The sequence below is a fragment of the Anabas testudineus genome, chromosome 15 (assembly GCF_900324465.2).
Source record: "Anabas testudineus chromosome 15, fAnaTes1.2, whole genome shotgun sequence".
Classification (NCBI taxonomy): domain Eukaryota; kingdom Metazoa; phylum Chordata; class Actinopteri; order Anabantiformes; family Anabantidae; genus Anabas; species Anabas testudineus.
The window spans coordinates 10,356,635-10,376,975 of record NC_046624.1 but is presented as its reverse complement, the minus strand read 5'-3'; the positions used below and the strand labels follow the sequence as shown (position 1 = coordinate 10,376,975).

Here is a 20,341-nt window from a genome sequence, read left to right as displayed (position 1 = left end):
ATGGTAGAGTTCAAGAGCTTCTCTCTGTTCTTCTAGTAGTGCTGCTCACTGGTTACTGTGCCCATAGATCACATCTGTCTCTATGAGCTACTCCACTTGTGGAACATTACAGCTGGAGAGCATGCTGAAGAGAACTAGGTACCGTAAGAGATGCAAGAGTGAGGTTGATTTATTCACGTCATGAGTAAAAACACAGGACTTGTACTTATAAGACTTTTAAATTATTTAAATAGCTCAACATTTTGTGGGCAGTCCTTCAATTAGAGAAGAACACATAGAAGTGTGATCTGCATGTCCAGATTAGGAAATGAAGCACACCCCTGCAGCAGAAATAGGTCAGGGTTATTGGGGAACATGGGATCTCTGACTTGGTAGCTGGGTATTTATAAACAGACCCCACGGGGAGAAGGAGACCTAGAAACTTGCTGTGTCCTCCTAACTACACACATACTCCATGGAAGAACATGCAATGCACTGCTGGCTTTCTCCCTTGATCCTCCCCTTTCCTCACTGTGCATAAATCACAGCTTGTCGGTACCGTTTCTTGCAAACTTTTGCCGGAGGAACTAAACCCCTGATAAAGAGAGCATAACCACTACCTTGAAAAGTTCAGCCTTGCATTGCTAGAAATTCTTGTAGGTTGATAGCATGTGGGCCATAAACAGTTAATGTCTACAGAGATGTTGATACGTGTAGGACTGATAAACTGAGGCAGGGATTGTTGCAAAGTGCTCACCTGCAACTGTACAGTCATTGACACTGAGACTTATTTTGCCTGAGTGTGTATCACTGCCCTGAAATTGACTCTGAAAATATTTTAGGGAAGCATGTACTTACATCTCTGTCATGCTGTCAGGGAGATTGGCCGGGATGGCAGTGAGACCTTTGCCTCTACAGTCGACAATGTTGTTACTGCAGGTGCACATGGCGGGGCAGGAGCCTCCACCTACGCTGCACGTTTGGAGGCCTGAAGACTCCTGATGACCTGAAAAAAAAAAAAACGGGAGGAAAACATAATGAGAATAGAGGGATATCCAGCTCCCACAGGTGGATTTAGACGGTTTCAATGAGACCAGCAGATCTCTGGATTACAAGATGAGATTGTTTGACAGGGGATTTCTGCGGTGACACGGAGCAGCGCTTGAACTCAAATCGGGCTCAAACTATTCCCCCTGCTGTACGTGTCATCCACCTTTTGTGCTTTACAAACCGAATAGCAAATGAACATACATTTGCGGGGATGTTTTGACATTCTGAAAAAGGAGTGAAACATCCTACTCTTGACTTTCATACACAGCTGTAGATCCTTGAGAATCAGTGGGCAAGAAACTAGGTTATCTAGCACAGGAGTTCCACATTGAGAGGAAAAGACAGAGATGAATACAAGAGTTGCAGCAGGAACTGAAGGTCTCCCAATAACATTCATTGATCTCTCTGCAAATTTTCCTCCTGAGTCTGCGTTCTCTGGGTGGATCTTATATCATTCTGCGCATTCAGCTTTGCAACCCCCACCTCTTGACTTCAATTTTTCTTTTTTCTAAAACGCTTCAACTTTTTGATTTGCATACAGAGCGCACAAGCCGTCACACTGTCTCCAGATACCTGTTCAAATAGCTGCAGTACTGTCAATGATGCTGGGCTTGCACTGCCAGTGCGGCTCGTTTGGTATGTGTGTGTACAAGATGTGTGTATGTAAGCCTAACCCAGATAAAATGAATAAAACGGACTTTTAAATGGCCTAATTTACACACCATTAAAAATCGGAGTTTCAAAACATGAATATTTGATGACCTTCCCATCTATCGCTCGGCTTGTGAGAAAAATGTTGGAGAGCGAGTGAAGGGGGGACAGAGATTCAGGGAGAGTGATGGTAAAAGTCAGTGACAACAACAGAAAACAAAGAACTCAAAACCTTACTCCCTCAAAAAATGATTGATGCCAAACCATGAATCTACTGGCTACGGCTCTTGGGCCATTTAGACAATAAGCAATTTTTAAGGTCGTACTTCATGCATCTGACCAGACATAATCAATTACCTGTAACAAACTAATTTGGGAATCAGGTAAACACAACAAATAGAACAAAGACAGTGAATTGACACTCGCACAGTTGCTCAGCCCACGTGATTCAGAGGCCCTGTGATCTGGAATGGCAGAGGTTTGACAGATCTGGGATCAGGTGTAGGGCTTCTGATCTAACATGGCATATTTGACAGCCCTGGGATCAGGGAGAGTTCGAAGCACAGCTGGAATGGCCCGAACAGTGACAGCTCCCTGACAGGTATACTTGAGGTGAAACTGTTTGATGTACGCTGGTCCCCTGTTCTTTCTGGTGCTGTTTTCCCCATTATCTCTTTCCCATCCGCCATTTCCATCCCTCTGTCTCCATCTCGTCTCCCTTGTTTTATTTGCCTTCATTCTCCATTCTTCTTGCTGCTCGTTCTGCTCTCTCTCCCTCCTCAGTGCCCTTATTTTCCTCCTTCCCATACCCATATTTCTGCCACTGCACTGCAATCAATTACCTCCTGTCTATTTGCTCTCAAGTCTTTACATTTAGCCTCACTCCACCTCATTTCTCTCATCATTTTAAAATGTTATCACTGGCTGCTTCCCATGTGTCTTTTTCCTCATATGCTCTTTTAGCACAGCAGTTGGGCTCCTGTGTTCTCTCCCCTTTTTTGTTTTTTAAACAGTAATTCCTTCCCTGTTTCCCACCATACCAAAATGCAATGTATTACTCATTGCTCATTTCAAACACAATATTTCTGTTTCATTTATTATTCATTGGGAGTATTCATTTAGTACAAGTCATTCTTTTTTAATAAAAGCTAAATTAGCACAAGCAGTTTCTAACTTTACTTAAGCGCCATGAAAAAGATGAATGGGAGCATAGATGAAAGTGTTTTGTTCTATAAAATCCCAGCAAAAGCCATTCAGACACGCTACAGTCACTCTATCCAAACTATAGTCAGTGGATTATGAGGAATTAAGATGAACATGAGCTGGCAACAGTATTCAAGTAATAACCATATTTTTACTGGTTATGTCAAATGGAGCTAATAGATGCAGAGTTTTACACAGGTCTTAGGTTCTCTTCCAGTAGAAACTTGTGTTTCCTGCTGTTTATTATTTCAAAACAAATACAGCTTTGTAATGAGAATAGTTCAGAAACCGCTTGTGGTCTCAGAAAATGGAGAGAAAAAAGGAGGGAAAACACAAATGTGCTGCTGGTCATGCACCAGAGTCCCTATAACTATTTAAAAAATAAAAGCCAAAGTGTTTACTCTGCAGATGTTATTTTTTAAATCCAATTTTTATCCAGATTAGTTTTTTCCTCTGTGTTTTATTAGAATTATAGTATAGATAGTAAAAATTAAATGGTTTTTTACATTGTCTTAACTTTAATGTGATTGATTGATGTCAAACAACTATTTGGAAAAATGTGATATTATTCATCCAAATGAAGCTGTAAAATTGTTACTGTGCTCATTATTGACAGAAATGTTCAGTATCGTAACTCTTTCCAGCCAAATACTGGGAGAGATCAGTCAGCGAGTCGAGATGTGTAGAGTGCTGCAGAATTCCATTGGATTTTGCAACAACTAATAACGCACTGTACCCCATTTTCCAACAACATGCCTCCTTTCTCAGCCTTCCTGTCTTCCAACACAGCGCCACCCCGCCCCTAATCCCCCGCAGGTGGCCTGGCCTGGTCACAGTACAAACTATATACACGCATAAACACACAGTGCTAAACACTGAAATACAAAAAAAAAAAAAAAGTATGTGTGTATGTATGTGTGTGCCAGCGAGTTAGTCCCTAATGAGTCCTTTCCTGTGAGTTCAACTTCTGGTCAGTCATCCACTCAAGAAGAAACTGGGACTATGTGTTTGAATGTGTGCACGTGTTTTCATGACTATGTGACTTGTGCACAGAGAAGCAGAAAAGCGTAGTAACATGTCGTCCTGTTGTTTGTCTTGCTCAGGAAGTGCAAATGACCATTCGCTACTAATACACTAACTACTAGCACTAGTCTATAACAACAGCTTTAGTAAATAAAAGAAAATATTCCATTAAAAGTCTTGCACAATGGAAGCTAATATCAGCGTAAGCTGCAACTTCCACAGCTTTCTGTATTTGTATCCCTCCATTCTCTAAGTTTCCCTCACTTCCCCTGCTTCCCCTCTGTATCTGGATTTGCTACACTCCCACGCATCTTGAATCTCTTTCCCTGGGCGATGAATAGTTAATGATCTGTGCTGTCACGCCGTATGGCTGCATAAAAATCACAACCCATGGAGAGAGCGAAGGACACAGACCCACAAACACACACATGTAGATGCAAACACCCCTCACAGCTGGCGCTGAGACTGAGATGGCCTTACAGAGAGTGGAGGTTCCCATGCTGTTTTTCCATTGTCTTGATATGATTACTCCAATGCATGGCACACACACACTCACACACACACAGCAAGAGGGAAACAGCAAGTTCAAAGCCACAATAATCTTTGTGTGAAGGGGTGAGAGGCCATGAATATTGACAGCTGATGAGAGGGATACTACTATCAGTGGGGGCCTATTTTGCTCCAGCTATGTGTTTTATACATATCAGGCATTTTTTGGCACTGCTGCCACCTCCTGAAAGCTGGAGACACATGAAAGGGCCAGAGGAGAGCCATGGGGTTGCCTGGGGCAGCGGAGCTGTCAGCTGGCTGCCAGGTGAATACACTGACACAAAAACACAATGGAAGTGGACAAAAGGCAATATCTGCAGCAAGGACAAGAACTTTTTGACATGAATGATCAGATCAAAGAACAATATACAACATGCAACAAAAAGATCCCTTTTAAGTATCTCCCTTCTAAAGTTTTATGTAAGTAAATCCACAAGTCTTACCTGAGCAGCTGAATTCATGTTTCTGCACTTCTGCCACATTAAGGCCTCTGAGCTCAGGAGGGCCAGTGCACTGGGTAAATAGACCAATTGTAGGCCTCTGTCTGAGCCACTGGGCCAGCCAGGCCAGGTGACAGTCACAGTGGAGATTGTTGGAGTGCAGACGGCTGTTGAAAGATTTAAACACAGATGCATTTAAAGATCTTCTCTGCCTTCCTTGCTATCTAAAATAAACATCAGCCAAAGACAAAATTAGCATAAAAAGTGGCTATTCTTTCCTAGAACTCATCACATCCCCACATCCCATCCAAAACACACCAGTGTGGCAAAACACACTAAATGATACGCTACATGGATGATTGTAAATGGCACATACTAAAAAGGAAGAGCACTAAAGAGGATTTCTCTAAACCCAATACTCCACGGCATTCCTGGAATGCTCTGCCTGTCCAGAATAACTCTTCCTGTGGTGTGGTGGACCTCTGGAACACGTATGCTAACTTGCAAACCCGCGTGCACAGACACACGGCGTGCACGCAAACAGGAGAGCTATATAATATAACCCCACTGGGAGAGAGGAAGCCCAAAAAGTTACCACAAGAACAGTGGAGTCACGGCTCTGAGGGTTTCAGCAGGCATAATTGTTTTAATTTGTACATAATTTCGGAGTTAGTAATCACATACAATGCACAATACACAATAGGCTTCTAGGGCTATTTGCATCTATCTAGGCCAGTTGTTGTTATGTGTGCTTCAGATGGAGGGGATAATGGCCCCTGGCGTTGCTACAGACCCCTCTGTGGTGCTCTGTGGTTATGGCTGCCTCCCAACACAGCCTGGAACGACAGAACCTACAGTATCTACTCCCATTGAGATTTTATGGGACTTCAGCCTTTTCCCTACTGTGCCTGCATTAATGTGGAGTATAGCAATATTCAGAGCACTGCTGTGGGATAGGTGTTACTTACAAGGTCCGCAGTTTGGGCATGTGATTGAAACTGGAGACGGAGATGCTGCTGATGTTGTTGTTGTTCAACGTCCTGTCAGATGAAAAGAGAACGCAAAGTCATTGTCAATGCTGGGGGAGAAAAGCCACTTTCAAATGAATACTTCACAAAGAGTTTTGTGAAGTATTCATGCGTTCCATCTTTTCAAATCCAACCCCCCATCTCCTCTCCATCTTTCTTTGTGGCATCCCCCTCAGGAATATAAGACCTCGCTCAATGCAGATGGGAAGCCCTCACACCTCCCACGCGCACATACACATACAGTAATGGATGCAAGTATGCACACATGCGTACACGTTCAAGCATGATCACAAGTGCCCTGACATGTTTGAGGAACATATAAAAACACACACACACACACACACACACACACACACACACACACACACACACACACACACACACACACACTAGCACACATTTCCCTTGAATCCTGAGCATCAGCTGCAGCAAGAGAATCAGGTCATTTCAATCAGCCTAATAACCCTTTACCATACTTCAACCTGCCAGCCCCCTTTCTAGCACAATCTGTCCTCCTCCCCCATAAAAGCTATACATACACACCCCATCAAAACAACCCCCCCATTATGAAAACCCCATCATCATACATCTGCAATCCATCTACACCATGAAAGAGCCTTTAATGTTTTTTTTTTTTCTTTTGGCGTCTCCCCACGCCCGAAAACCCCCCACAAACACACATGCACAATACGGTCTTTCACTATAAAAACAACAAGGCTGTCAAAATGCCATTGTCCCCCAGTTTGAACAGTTAGTCTACATTGTTTCAGGTGGAGAACTCTAACAGAGGCCTGTGATTATGATTTTTGACAAGGGATGATTAATTGAATGTTGAAAAGCTGCATAACGTGGTCACCAGCGTGTCCGGGGTGGAATGCTCACTTGAGTGGGATTTCTGATCAAGATGGTTGGAGCTTCCTTGTCAGATGGCCTGCTGAGGGGCTGGATGGGGTGTAGATGGAGGTGGAGGAGGGGTAGGGGTGGGTGGGGGGTGTTAATGGGATGGAGGGAAACACTGCTGTCAACTGTGTGGAACAATGAGTTAATGGAGCTTGGTTTTCATGATGCAGACCCCCTCATGAAGCCCACTGGGGGTGTTTTGGCATAATAACCAAGGCCATACTAATTAAAGGCCTGTGTTATGTGTATATATTAGTTATGGTTATTAGCAGGGCGAAACAATGTCTTAATTGAACTAAATGCTTTAATGGAATGAGGAGGGTGAGGCTGGATAAATAACATCACTTCAGATACTTACAGCACTTCCAAGCCTCTCAAAGCTCTGAAGGCTCCATCCTCGATGCAGCTGATGTGGTTTTTATCCAACTGACTGCAGAGCACATAGGAGAGATAGAGTCGTTGTTACTCTAGGCACATACACAATCCTTGAGTCTCCCTGTGGGGTAGTTATAATCACTGATACAGTAAGTAGAACACTGATGGACTATTGTAAATCAATACTGGTTTAGTCATCTCAGCTTTGTAACCCCATGCAAAGCAGATAGGGGACATTTGTGATTGTCTGCATCGATACACCTCATAAATCTGTGTGCGAATGTGCCTACATTCTTGTAAAGATGCAAATCACATTTGCGACAAGGCATCTTTGGGGAGCTACGTGTGTGTGTAAGGTAGATAGCATGTTCAGTCAAAGTAATAAACAATCCACTGAAAACGCACACACTAAGATGCACAAAGCTTTGCTCCTACCGAGGGCTATAAACCCAAAGTCAAATAAAGAAAATGTTAATATGCTGAGTGAGTTGGGAATGGAGTGCACTCGTGTGCTTTCCTCAGTACCTTTCAGTGTGATTTGCTATGCACTGGATTATCTTGATTTGTTGGCTGATTTATCGAATCTGATTTTACTAAGTTATCAACTATCTGTACTTCTGGAGTGAAAATGATCAGTCAATTAATAAGTTAGACGTTTCACAGCAAATGAATCAGCAACCATTTTCAGAATTGTCTAATGGCATATCTCAACCTGTAAATTTATGTCTTCAGCTTCTCAAATGTGAATTTTCTATGAAGGTAAAATATATTTGGTCATTAACAGTACTGAAAATGAAGTAAATACATCTGCTGATCAGGAAGAAGTACTCACAGGTTTTTGATGTCTGTAGCTCCTCTGAAGGCTTTTCTAGGGATAGACTGGATGAAGTTCTCACTCAGATCCCTGGGGAGACAATAAGCAGGCATTAGTTCCGCACAACTTATCCTTGACATAGTTTGATTTGTTTGGTTCAACAGGATGTGTATTCTTTAAAAGTGCAAGCACAAATCAACCCTTGGGAGCATTATTAACATGTTTCAACAATTTCCTCTGAAATGTTCTTCCAGTGTTTAAGGAATGCTTTCCAACCAACAGAATTCACAGTCTATTCACAGTCAATCCCTCTTTAATCACACTCACTGGCGCGTAACAGAAAGTCAAGACTATTTTTTTCTTTTCATTCTAGGGTGTGCAAAACCCCTGAGGTGTGGTTCTGCATGTAGAGCTCTACTCACAGTTTTATAATGGCTGTTTTATTCACTGTCACTCATGCTATAATTTGTTCTTTACGCCTTGACCATGGTCTGGTGTGAGATGCCCAGTCAGTGACCGGTTGCTGATCCTGTGATGTGGATTCACAGGTCGCTGCAGCACAAAGAACATTGTCTTTTAGTATGAAACTCTATATGTGTCCAACAGTGGGTACAAAGTGGGCATTTGGAAAAAGTGTGTGAAAAGTAGAGAACAGGGAGAAGGGACAGACGGGAGGAGGAAAGGAGAGCGATGGAAACACAAGTAGACATAGTTTTAATTAGTGGATTCTTTTGTCTATCATTTAAATGGTGAGCTAACCTCATTCAAAAAAGGATATGCCTCTCTTCTAAACACACACTCTACACAGGGAAACTGTAGGGCACTGCAAGAGAGGCTCCTGTCTTGAAACATACACACAGGTGGCTCCCACAGCTCAGACAGACGTAAACAGAGTACTTATGTTGCCCATAGAGAGACTAAAGCACAACACCAGAATCTTTAAAACGACACAACACGACTGCTCTGCATACAATTTTGATGACTATTTCTTATTTCATGTTCATGTACACCACAGCACGCAATCTCATGATGCACACAACAAGTACCCACACTTACAAAGCCACATGTGGTAATGTTAAAATGAGTTCCCAAGACTCCCGCGACACATCAGTCCCACAGTGTCCCCCAGGGGGTCAACCTTTCCAGAATTTTTTCCTCGCATATGAATATTGCACAGACATTGTTTTAATGGGATACAAAAGAGGGGAGCAAAACACACCACTGTGGTTGTGTTGTGCAATCTATCTAATGAATGGGTAGTTGTGCCTTTATGGTGCAGCAGAAATTAAAACAGCGCTCTGCAGGCCACTGCAAATACACCACAATTGTTTGCTTTTATATTCTTTGACTACATTAAATCCAAGGCAACTGTTGATTGTTTACCAAAACAAGATGTTTCATTTTGTTTGAACATGCACGGTGCAGTATTACATAGGACACAAATGTGTGTGCAGTGATTGGTCCCACGGAGATTAAGCTACATACTGGCAGATGAGTATAAATTGTTGGGTCCTGCCCTATCTTTACAATGTTACCCATTCAAATATTACTGTGTGATAAATGTCACATTAGACTACCTAGGAATTGCCATACAATAAGCACCTAATAAAGTCTATCAGATAAGCTAATTATCAAAAGTGCACCACACTTCCAGTGGAACAGGCAATAACTTAATTTGTGCCATATATAAAGCTTTATATGGCACACAAATGCAATTTACATATACAGATGTTCAAATGAACACATCACTGGCTACTGTTCAAAGAGAACATAAATATTCCATCTCATGGCACAATCTAATTTTATCATCTTAGGTTTTTTCATTTATTAATCTATTTTATTTCCTCAGAAGATCTGAGCAGCATCTGCTCTCCCCGAGATTTTCGTGCAACACGGTTAGCAGGCAATTACACAACGATAATTTATCAATTGTCAGTCAGTCGTGTTTTGTAGGTTCACATCTCGAACATCAAACCAGCTTCATGTCTCCTCACTATCAAGCCAGGCAGCCAGAACAGTTGTTCTCCCTCCAGCTCCTTTGTTGTTTGTTATTTGTCTTGGAAAAACAGCCTGAGTGCAGAGTTGAAAGCTGAGTCAGTCTGGCACCCGGGCTCTGTCGGTTCCTCTTATCAGTGCGCCACCAGGTGAGAGGAATGCTTTTGGTCTACCTGGCCCTTCACTCTATGATGACTAATTAGTCCTCTCACCTTCTTCTCACCTTCCTGTAACAAACACACCAACACACACAGAAATGCCTTACTGCCGACACACTGTTAATGACTTTTTCCCCCCGGACACCTGGGAGGGGTGCGGCATGTCTTTTCTGCGAGCGTCTATAAGCTTGTGTTCGCTCCCAGGTTACAATGAGAAATGATAACAGATTGCTGCGCTACCACAGCACTGTTGAATCGCCAGAGGCTACAGTAGGTGCAAGGAGAGGAATGAAGACGGAGAGACAGAGAGATGGAGACATGCTTGAGAGGCTGGAATGCAAGACAAGGCAGAAGGGCTCTGACAATACGACTACAATGTGACGTGTGTAAGTAGTAAAATTAAAGCTTTAGGGTGGAATCCGCACTCTAAAACCTCCATAATCCTATTGCCACGCTATAACACGATTGGATGGAGTGATCTATACGCGCCCACTTACGGTGTGGTTGATTGGATTAGTTGCTGAGGTCGTGGGAGGTCATTTTATGACTGTAGGCCTGTTCTGGGACAATGCTCACCCAAAAAAAGCCCACTGACAACCTTAAACGATACTATCTATCTTGCCAGAAACTATAGTGCCTTATAGTGCTTTTCACCCTCTGCCTGTTTCTTTGGTTGCTCTGTCACATCTAACAGAATAATCACAGTGGTCATGGTTTGGAGTCTGCAGTCTTCTGTGTCCTCTGAGGATTTATCGACGTGTTCAACTCCTACAGGAGCCAGAGCTAAATTAAATTTAGCAATACTACATTTCTGCATTTACACATTCTCAAAACGGCAAACAGGACATTTCTGTGGGAGACCATGCTGTACTTTACATAGTCTGTGGTTACCCCTCACTGGTATTTTCTAAGCTCAGCCCCGACTGTGTTGGCTCTGAGACATTTGACATTTCTGATTAGTTTAGAGGCACATTTTCAGGGAAGCACTGATCCCTTCAAAAAAAGGCATAATTATGTGAGAACAGTCACCACAAAGGGGGATATTGGTCACCATGGCCTCAACTAACTAACTAACTCATGACAGTAAATCTATTGTTACCACCAGCAGATACCACCACAGAGCATCACTTGAGAGGCAGCCCAAATATACTGAAGACAACCAAACTGGCATGACATGAAATTACAGTTAGATAAAAAAATATCAGATTATTTTGCCTTTGAGTATGTGGCGTGGCCACTGTCCACTATATAATGTAGCTTCAGACTTAGCTAACCTCAAGATCATCAGCTTGTGAAGTAGTGCAGGAGCAGAGAGCAGACAAAGTATTAGAAGCAGGATCACAGATCATAACCTCCAGACTTCACTCCACATGCACAGGTCTGTTCAGAGTAAAAGGATTCATGGAAAGCATCAAAGCCACGCTGCACTCTCCACTGCCTAGACTACTTCCATGCACTCATTACTTTGCTATGAAGACTATCCTGAGGCATGGCTGTGGCCTCCAGCCCCAGCACAGACCTTTGGACATATTATAGAGTTCTGTAATGATGTCAGACTGCAATTTTTGTTTCCTTATTTCCTGCACACAGCATGCCTACCAGTCCTTTTCCTTACAGGTGTGTGAAGCGATGCCTGACTGAGCGAGATTGTTTCTCCGCCAGTGTTCAAAAAGACTAGACCTGGTATAGATTTACGTTAATGCACTGCACACCTCAAAGTGGGCAGTTAGTTCATTAGCCTGGCTCTCTTTAGGTGATGTTGCTCACAGTTCATTCCCATTGTAGCCCTAATGATGAGGTAACACACATGTTTTCAGGTGTGTCCTCACCACATGAACCACAGGCCCTAACATGCTGGGGTCAGGACTTTTAAGGTTTCACTTATACAAGACCTCAAACAATGGTATTGTTTAGACGTGTAATGTGTTCTGACAATAAACGTAGCTACTGATATGCATGTTTACAAGAATCCCCGCAGAGTCTATATTTGGGATAATTAGCAATGTTATCAGGCATACCTCAAGGCGCCTTGGTCTGGAGATTAACTGCACATTGAAGGTAATGTCTGGTTCCTGTCTGATTCACATCATTAACCTCTGATCTATATCTCAGTACATGGCACTAATACTGTACTCCACTTCAACCTCTCTTTTGAGTGACTCGGATACTATGGCTGCATAACTATAGTAATGGCATTTTAATCCCACCAATCAAAAAAAAAAAAAGAAAGCAGTTTAAAGAGACTAGCATATGATAATCACACATTCTTTAATCTTTATTTCTGACAGCAAAAGTAGTTATAGGGATGCTGCGTCAGATCAGCCACCTCACATGGAGAGCTTTTTTCGGTTGAGGCCAGAGCTTCAAGCTTCACATGTGGGAGTTTGTGGGTATATACAAGTATTCCTCTTGCACAAATGAAAACATGCACACGGACGCATGCACGCACATGCCTCTGTGCAAACACAAACAATTGCCTCTTTCATATCGTAAAGATTTCATAACCTCTGCCTCCACACTTGGTTGACAACAGCCGTTGACACAGGGATCATTAATCAGACAGAATGATCTGATGTTCTAATGTCTTGGTTTTAAAGGTTTCACCGAGGGGAAATACAAACTGCTGTTTAAAGATTTATATGGACATGTGTTCTCTGCAATATAATCTTTCCTTCAGTGACCTCCAGCCTACAGTGCACTGTTATCACGTTCTTCTACTTCTCACGTCTTTGTTTGCTCTGTTTGGGTCTGGCACTCTGATGATTTGAAAATCAAATGAAAGTGGTGGATACCAATCATTTAGTGTGCAACTTAATCAATTGTTACACATAAATGGTCAGAATTGTGTCTCTCACTGTATTGTACATTTCAAGCTCTATGTGCAAATGATTCAATTTCTTACAGATAAATGAGTGTTGATCCTGAAATAAGGTGCTTGTGTGGTGCTTGCACACGTACCAGAGTAAACACATTAATTTAAGTGTATATCTAAAGTAGAGTGTTTGTTTTCTTGATCCAATTGCATGATAAGAAAATGTTTATCCTAGCCAAATGTTCTTAATTTTATTCTACCATTTAAAGGGGTACAAAACTACAGAGAAACAGAGAGGGAACGTGTCTGATTACTTACTCATTAAGGGAGTTAATGAGGTGTGTGTGGGCTGTTAAAAGAATGGCAGTGTGCTGCCACTAACTGCTAACTACTTTCTTCCTCCCTGAACGGTGAAAACCCACAAATAGACACACATATAAACAACCGCACACAAAAACTGTGGGCCTTCAGAGAAAAGTGGCTGAACTTGGAAATGTACCAAAAATGACTCAATGTACGACTGCAAATAAAGCAGCATTCAAATAAACCAAAACCAAACACGTACTAACCGTCTACGTTTTATACTCACACTCACCCTAACCCATCTTTAAGTTATCATTTCACTTTTAACACCGATTCAAAGCGAAATGTCAAGTAATTTTAAGTATCAGCACTCGAGAAACTTGAAGACTGACACGTGACTTGGTAGACAACACAACAGACTGAAGATTTGAGTTGGACTTGCCTCAAGTGATGTGACAGCATTACGAGGGAACACAGACAGGAAGTAGGGAGTTAATTATGGCTCAATAGGTCCTAATGTAAAAATGAATTGATTGGCCGTGTCACAGGAGAATGAAGCTGATGCAGCAAACCAAAGAGTGAATTCAACATTCAATGAGAAATGGTAGTAAAGACAAAGTCAGGATATAGATTCTTAATTAAGGCCATATTCTGAACTGTAAAGCGTCGTGAGCACATGAAACTCCACTCAAAACGTGAAAAAATAAAAATAAATAACCCGGTTTTGTTACTGCGCTGCATTTCTGTGTAGACATATCTTGGGTAACAACAAACCCACAATGTCAGGCAGATGAAAAAAGAGGGAAGGTGTTAAGAGTGGGGGATGACATGAAGAGAGTGAGGTGAGAAGGAGTATGGATTGAGGCTGCAGGGCCTTTGGGTGCTTGCCAAAACACAGGCATGTGTGTATTTGTGTGGCCTGGAAAGGGTGACTGTTTCTACAGGAGAATCTGTGCCATCCTCTTCTCCCCTTATGCCTCCACTACATCATCATTCTCTCTCCGCACCTTCGCGTCTTTCTCACTAAAATAAATGATAAACGTGCCTCCTAGCTGTGTCTACCCTCAGTGTTTTGTACCACCACGTAGCACTCAGTCCAATCTGGACACGGGAGCCAGACACCCCTATCATCATCACAATCACCATTATCATCTGGAGGTCAAAAAGCAGTCTTAAAAATAAAATCCTTGATTTATGTTCACACCAATTATCATGCACGCACACCAGGCACATGCAAGCACGCAGAGTGTGTAAGGTGTTTCTCTAGTCCCTTTGTGGTGGAGATGAGAGGAGGAGGAGTGAGCTAGATGCAGCTCAGTGGGAGGAGGACATGATAAGTGGGGGAAGGAAAAACTGCTTCTTTTATAAAGAGACGAATAAACAGCCTGTTTTAGGAAAACTCTCACACAAAAACCCATGAGAGAAAGTCTCTTTCCCTCTCTGTCTGTCTTCTAGGACTAAATATAGACTCTACAAAGACTCCTAATGAAAAGCAAACACTATACTAATTCCAAATGCAGCACAATTCAACAGCATCTGTTTGCCTTTGTAGATTTTTATTTATTTATTTTTGCTTTTGAGAACTAATGTCAACACCAGTGCACGAAAACAAGTACAAACAGCAAGGGAAAATTTGAGTTGAGATGCATGGTAACTCGCCATGGTTTGTGTTTTTCCTCTACGGTGTCACTTTCTCTATTTATTTATATAGATTTCATGAAATAAGTCATCAAGCAGTATCATCTCATTACCAACAGACCCCACAGACTGTCATACCACAGCGTTCGCTTATATAATGAACCCTGTATGATACAGACATGCTGTAAGGGAGGCCATGTCGGCGCATTTGGAGAGGGTTTGTTATTTATTGTGATGCTGAAAAATACAGTTAGCATAACACCCTCCGTCTCTCTCTTTCTTTTTGCTCCCATAATACACACACGTCCCCAAATTGTCTCTTTTTCGATCAGTCCTAAAGGGGATTTCATGGATGGACTCCACTCTAATCATCTACAGCTCACCAACCAATGAAAAACATACAGTGCTCCCAGACTGGAACACTCAACAACCACCAAGAGAAAACACAATGTCAGTGGAACTTATCAAGTCCACATGAGGGCTGACAGACATACACACACACACACAGACAGAATCAAGACAGAGCTCATTTAACTGCTGCCCGCATCTCCTCTTTCACTGTAAATGATTCATGATGTGTATTTGTAGGCTTAGAAATCCCATATGAGTGCATACATTTGGCTGCGTGCACTGCCGCCACCCGTGAAGAAAAATGATAGAGTTAAAACGGCGAAGAAAGAAGAGAGAAAACCCATCCTTTCTTCCAGCTCTTAATTTACCCCAATTTCCCCCTACCATTATGTCTGCTTGTGTTTCTGAGTATGTCCAAGCCTTTCATTGGCAGTCAAGCTGAGTGATGGAGCAGGGCTGAGTGGCATCGATCATGACAAATGCTTAGAGCCTCTATCAACTGACAGCGGGGTGTACGATAGTTCCACTTTGCACAGCGACACAGCCAAGCCCTGTCCATCCATCACGCTGTCTACCTGCTGGACAATGGAAGAGAAGTGTGAGAAGAACATAGAGGAAAGAAGGGCGAGCAAGGGGCGACGCACCTCTCAATGTGTCCATTATCACTGCGTCTCTACATTAGTGGACTTATACCAAGTCAGAAATAATCTCCATCTATGAGAACTGTCTTGAAATCATTTAGCTAGATTGGACTAATGATTTACCCTGTGTAAAGGATGGGGGTAAAGGGGAAGTCGACAGCCATTTAGAAATACAACACAGCCAATCTGGGTATCTGTTCTGACTCTCTCTCTCTCAGACACACACACACACACACTGTGTGGTCTTACTAAACCAGTTAAAGCTGCCTCTTTGTGAACGTCTGGCTACCTAAAATGTAGAAAACTGATCCCGAAGATCGGATGACAGTCCTTCCTGGACACGCTGGTCTGAGGTCTGTGTTACTGAGCTGCTGTGATGACAGATCCACCACACCTAACCACAGGCGGCTGATACCAGATCAGAGGACTGTTACTGAAACACACACAATCAGGAGCTATTTCAGTCAACACGTAAACTGAATACACTTCAAGACACTTAATCGACTCCATGCACTTTGTAGAGGTGCAGAGTTGCATCAAGGAGCGGAGTGAGAAAAAGCTCCAGGGAGAAAGAGAAAAAAGGTAAAAGACAGAGAGTAGAAGGTTTGATGAATGCTGACCAAAATGAACCTCTGCATAGATCATTTTCTACTTTTCTTTGCCTTCTGCTCTTCGAGGAACCCGTACACAGCCTCTTGTATTCTCTACATTCACAGTAATGGAGAGTGAAGCCGGCAGTCGTTTCCACACATGGAAAGTATCAGGCGGGAGAAGGGGAGAAGAGAAGAGAGGAGAAGAGAGGACAAAGCCTGAGGGAAGGTGAGCAGAGTAGCTACTTTTATATTGTGCTTGCTCTCTGTCCAAATCCCTATGAAAGCTAAACTTAAAAACAGCCTGAAGGTACCTGCTTAGATATACACAGTCAAGGACACCAGGTCTAAATAGAACTCATTAGAAGGAAAACATGATTTCCCTTCAATTAATCTTCTTATTGTTTGATTTGATGTTTACTTCTCTAGATTCTTAACCACTTTCCCTTCTGTTTTCCCATCATATGTTTACATTTTTGTGCTTTTGCACTGACCCAACGATGCAGCATACTGTATATGCAGCATTGCTGTGGGGAAAATAATGCTACATTCGATGAGTGGGAGAATTAATTGCCCACCAGGAGAGAGAGGTGAAGTGATGGTACAATAAAGGCTCCAGGCTCTTCACCGTGATGTATGAGACAGGTGCATTGTGGATGACAACAAGTCAACAATTCACCCTGGGCATGTATCACCTTATCTTTAACAGGACACACTCACATGCACACAAGTGCACCCTCCAAGACATGCACAAACATTCATACGTGGCTTTTCGCCCCCTCACACGTTATCTTAATGCAACAAGACAGCGGCGTAATCAGCAGTAAGTCAGGCCCTCTTGTCGCTGTATCTATGCACTCAGTGCTTCACAAAATTCAAAACACACATGACTGGTGGTTAGTAGACGAGAGATGTCAGACAGTAGGTGGACTTGCAGTCTCGTTCAGGGTATGAAATAATTCACAGCCAAGAGTCAGATTTCACCACTTCATAGCAACACTGGAAGACTATGTGGGCTATATCATATTTTCCCCTTCCTAAACTTACTTTGGCATCTAGAAGAACAATACGAATCTTTTCCTTGAGACTTTTGTCTTGAAATATTGTTTCAATTTTCTCTTACTTTACTTGACATAACCATTGCAGCTATAATTGATTATTAACTAAGACACTGGAAATGAGGCAAAGGTTAACCGCCGGTCATCTAGCACTGTGTGTAAGGAGGAGCTAATTTCCTGTTTAACGATTTACAATTTTAAAATAATCATTTATATTATATGTTTATATGTGTGGTTAAAATGTGTATTTCTATATATTTTAAAAGTAATTCTGCTCAGTTAATAAAACTATTTATGTTAATGCCAACTGGTACTAATACTGACTTTAACCTACAATTACAACTATAATTTGACTAAAGAGAGAACAAGGACAATTGCAATGAATGTAAATCAACATCTCTGTGCTTTCTATCGATGCTCTACATTAACTTCACTGCATTAATTCAACAAAAGCATCATCCGAGTACTTTTCAGATTCTATTTCAGTCTATTTCAACTCAACTGTAATCAGTTTGTGTATGTATGCGTGTCTGTGCAAACCTAATGTCACTATGGGCTCTCAGTCGAAACTAGGGGTGCAAGGCCAGAAACTGTAGAGGTGCTCGTTGCTAGGAGACAAAAGGTACCCAGCTGGAATTGTGACTAAGGCTTGAGGGTAGTGTGTGTGTGTTTTTGCATAGTATGCATATTGGAGCATGTGTGAGTGTGTGTGTGTGTGTGTGTGTGTGTGTGTGTGTGTGTGTGTGTGTGTGTGTGTGTGTGTGTTCTGTTTGCAAAACTGAGACTGGCAGAGGAAGGAAAGGACAATGGAGTTGGTCCCAGCTGTGCTGCAATGGGTGGGAGTCGTCCTGAGAAAACAAGCTTAACAATGGACATCAGTGGCTGCTCTGGATGCCTACTCTGTCCTCCACACTCCTCTGGAATATCCTCATCCTCCCACATTGACAGCCCACATACAATGCAGACAGGGGAGTGAGTGAAGCAAACCTTACACCCACCAAACAATGACAAAGAAAACAAGTACAGCTTGTGGATAGAGATGATCTGTTACTAAGACCAACAAAATGTTTATTTCTAATGGTGTAACAGGAAACTTTAATTTGAACATTTTTTACTTGTTTCTTTGGTAAAAGTAGTTCCAATGAAAACTGTTCATAGTAAGATCTGTGGATTATCCAAAATAACTGTGAGAATGTTTCTGGAAAGACATGCTGCTCTTTTGTAATTTTATAATACTTTGAAAGGAATTCATTTATTTGAATTTGGTTTCTCAAAACTACAGAAAATATTTATTTTTGTGATTTGAGTCAGATGTTTATTTAAGACAGAGAACTTCCAACAAATGACTGACAACGGGTTTTGCCTTATTTTTTATTCATCTGGCATTACTGACTTGCCGACTGACAAACTTATCCCTTTTCCAATTTCAAAAGTGTCACATATGGGTCTCAAGGTGTTTTTATTAATGAGTGACCCGTCTGGAGCAGCAGATGTGAGCTGCAGGGCTCAAGAGATAAAAATGAGGCCCGAGAAATCTGTGTTTTCAGGGTTAATGAACTCTTGCAGAGGTGCCGCCGTAGGCATGGATTATGAGATCCAAACCGAACGCACAAACTTGCAGACAGACTTGTGCCAATATCTAGCTTCTTTCTTTGTCCAACTTTTAGTTGAATCAAAACAATTTCTTCAAGGTATATTTCAACTTAATCATCATAAGTCATGGTCTCAAGTGACTATAGATAAATACGTCACTGAAGGAAGGAAACAGACAAATTCCAACACAATGAAGGATGAAGCACATCCATCACTAAGAACAAGCATTAGCATAAAGACTGATTACTCCCCAGAGCTGCAGGTTGTTTGGACTAATGAATGTATGCCAGTACAGTTAACACACTGTCACTAACCAGACAGGGCCAATACCTTTAGATAAATTACTGAAGAGACACCTATGATGGAGAGTTGAATACACAGAGGCTTTTTGTTCCATAAGTGTCAACACTTAAGTTCATCGGTTCAAGTATAACTAACATGCCGCCGCACTTACTTGCGCACTTACACGGACAGCATGTGTCCTTGTGTATTCCTGAAAGCAACTTCTGGATCATTTTATTGTCATGAGTTCTGCATGGATGCTCATACATAACCCGGGGCAGAAAGCATGCATATTTGTGTCTTTGTGTGTGTGTGTGTGTGTAAGAGAGACTGGTAGCCCCTGAGGAAGCTGTGTGTCACAAAGCTAGCCTGGCATTCACTAGAGGAGCAACTGCCAGAGCAGAGGGCATGAAATTAAAACTCACTACCCAAGAAAGAAGGAGACAAAAGTCAGAGGGAAGTGAAGCTGGAGGGGCAGGAGGAGAGAATGGCGATGGAGGAGAAACAAAGGATAATAAAGATGCAGAGGAGGACAGGAAACAATAGACTATCAATATAAAAGCACCCAAGCCAAATAGGAAACAAAAGAAAATTTGCAAGAGCAGAGATGTGTTCTGCATTAATGATGCCTGCCTGAAATTCATATATCTGCATCAAGGAAAATAAAGAAAAAAGAATCGGAGTAAAAAAACCACTGCAACTATCAAAAAGCCACAAGAAAGTGCCGTTGACCCTCAGAACTTCAAACCATATATCATCATATGTGTTGACTTGCCTTGTTGCCAGACATACATTTGGTTTGTGTTTCTTGTGATGGCGATAGATCATCCCTCTAGTCTAGCCTTAATCAACACGGAGGCTGCGCACAGATAAGGCATGTACACACACATACTCTATGCTTCATGTCA

At 42.1% G+C, this 20,341-nt stretch overlaps 1 protein-coding gene across 2 annotated transcripts in view; it reads right to left on the bottom strand.

Annotated features, from left to right (window-relative positions):
• The window catches only part of slit1a (slit homolog 1a (Drosophila)), a 77,599-nt gene that overhangs the window by 26,714 nt on the left and 30,544 nt on the right, over positions 1–20,341 (bottom strand). For both annotated transcript variants that reach the window (XM_026355057.1, XM_026355058.1), the window contains exons 5-9: positions 8,031–8,102; positions 7,182–7,253; positions 5,864–5,935; positions 4,899–5,062; positions 838–985 (exon numbers count right to left, since the gene is read on the bottom strand). In XM_026355057.1, coding sequence (XP_026210842.1) covers positions 838–985; positions 4,899–5,062; positions 5,864–5,935; positions 7,182–7,253; positions 8,031–8,102 — 528 coding nt within the window. The remainder of the gene's footprint in view (positions 1–837; positions 986–4,898; positions 5,063–5,863; positions 5,936–7,181; positions 7,254–8,030; positions 8,103–20,341) is intronic.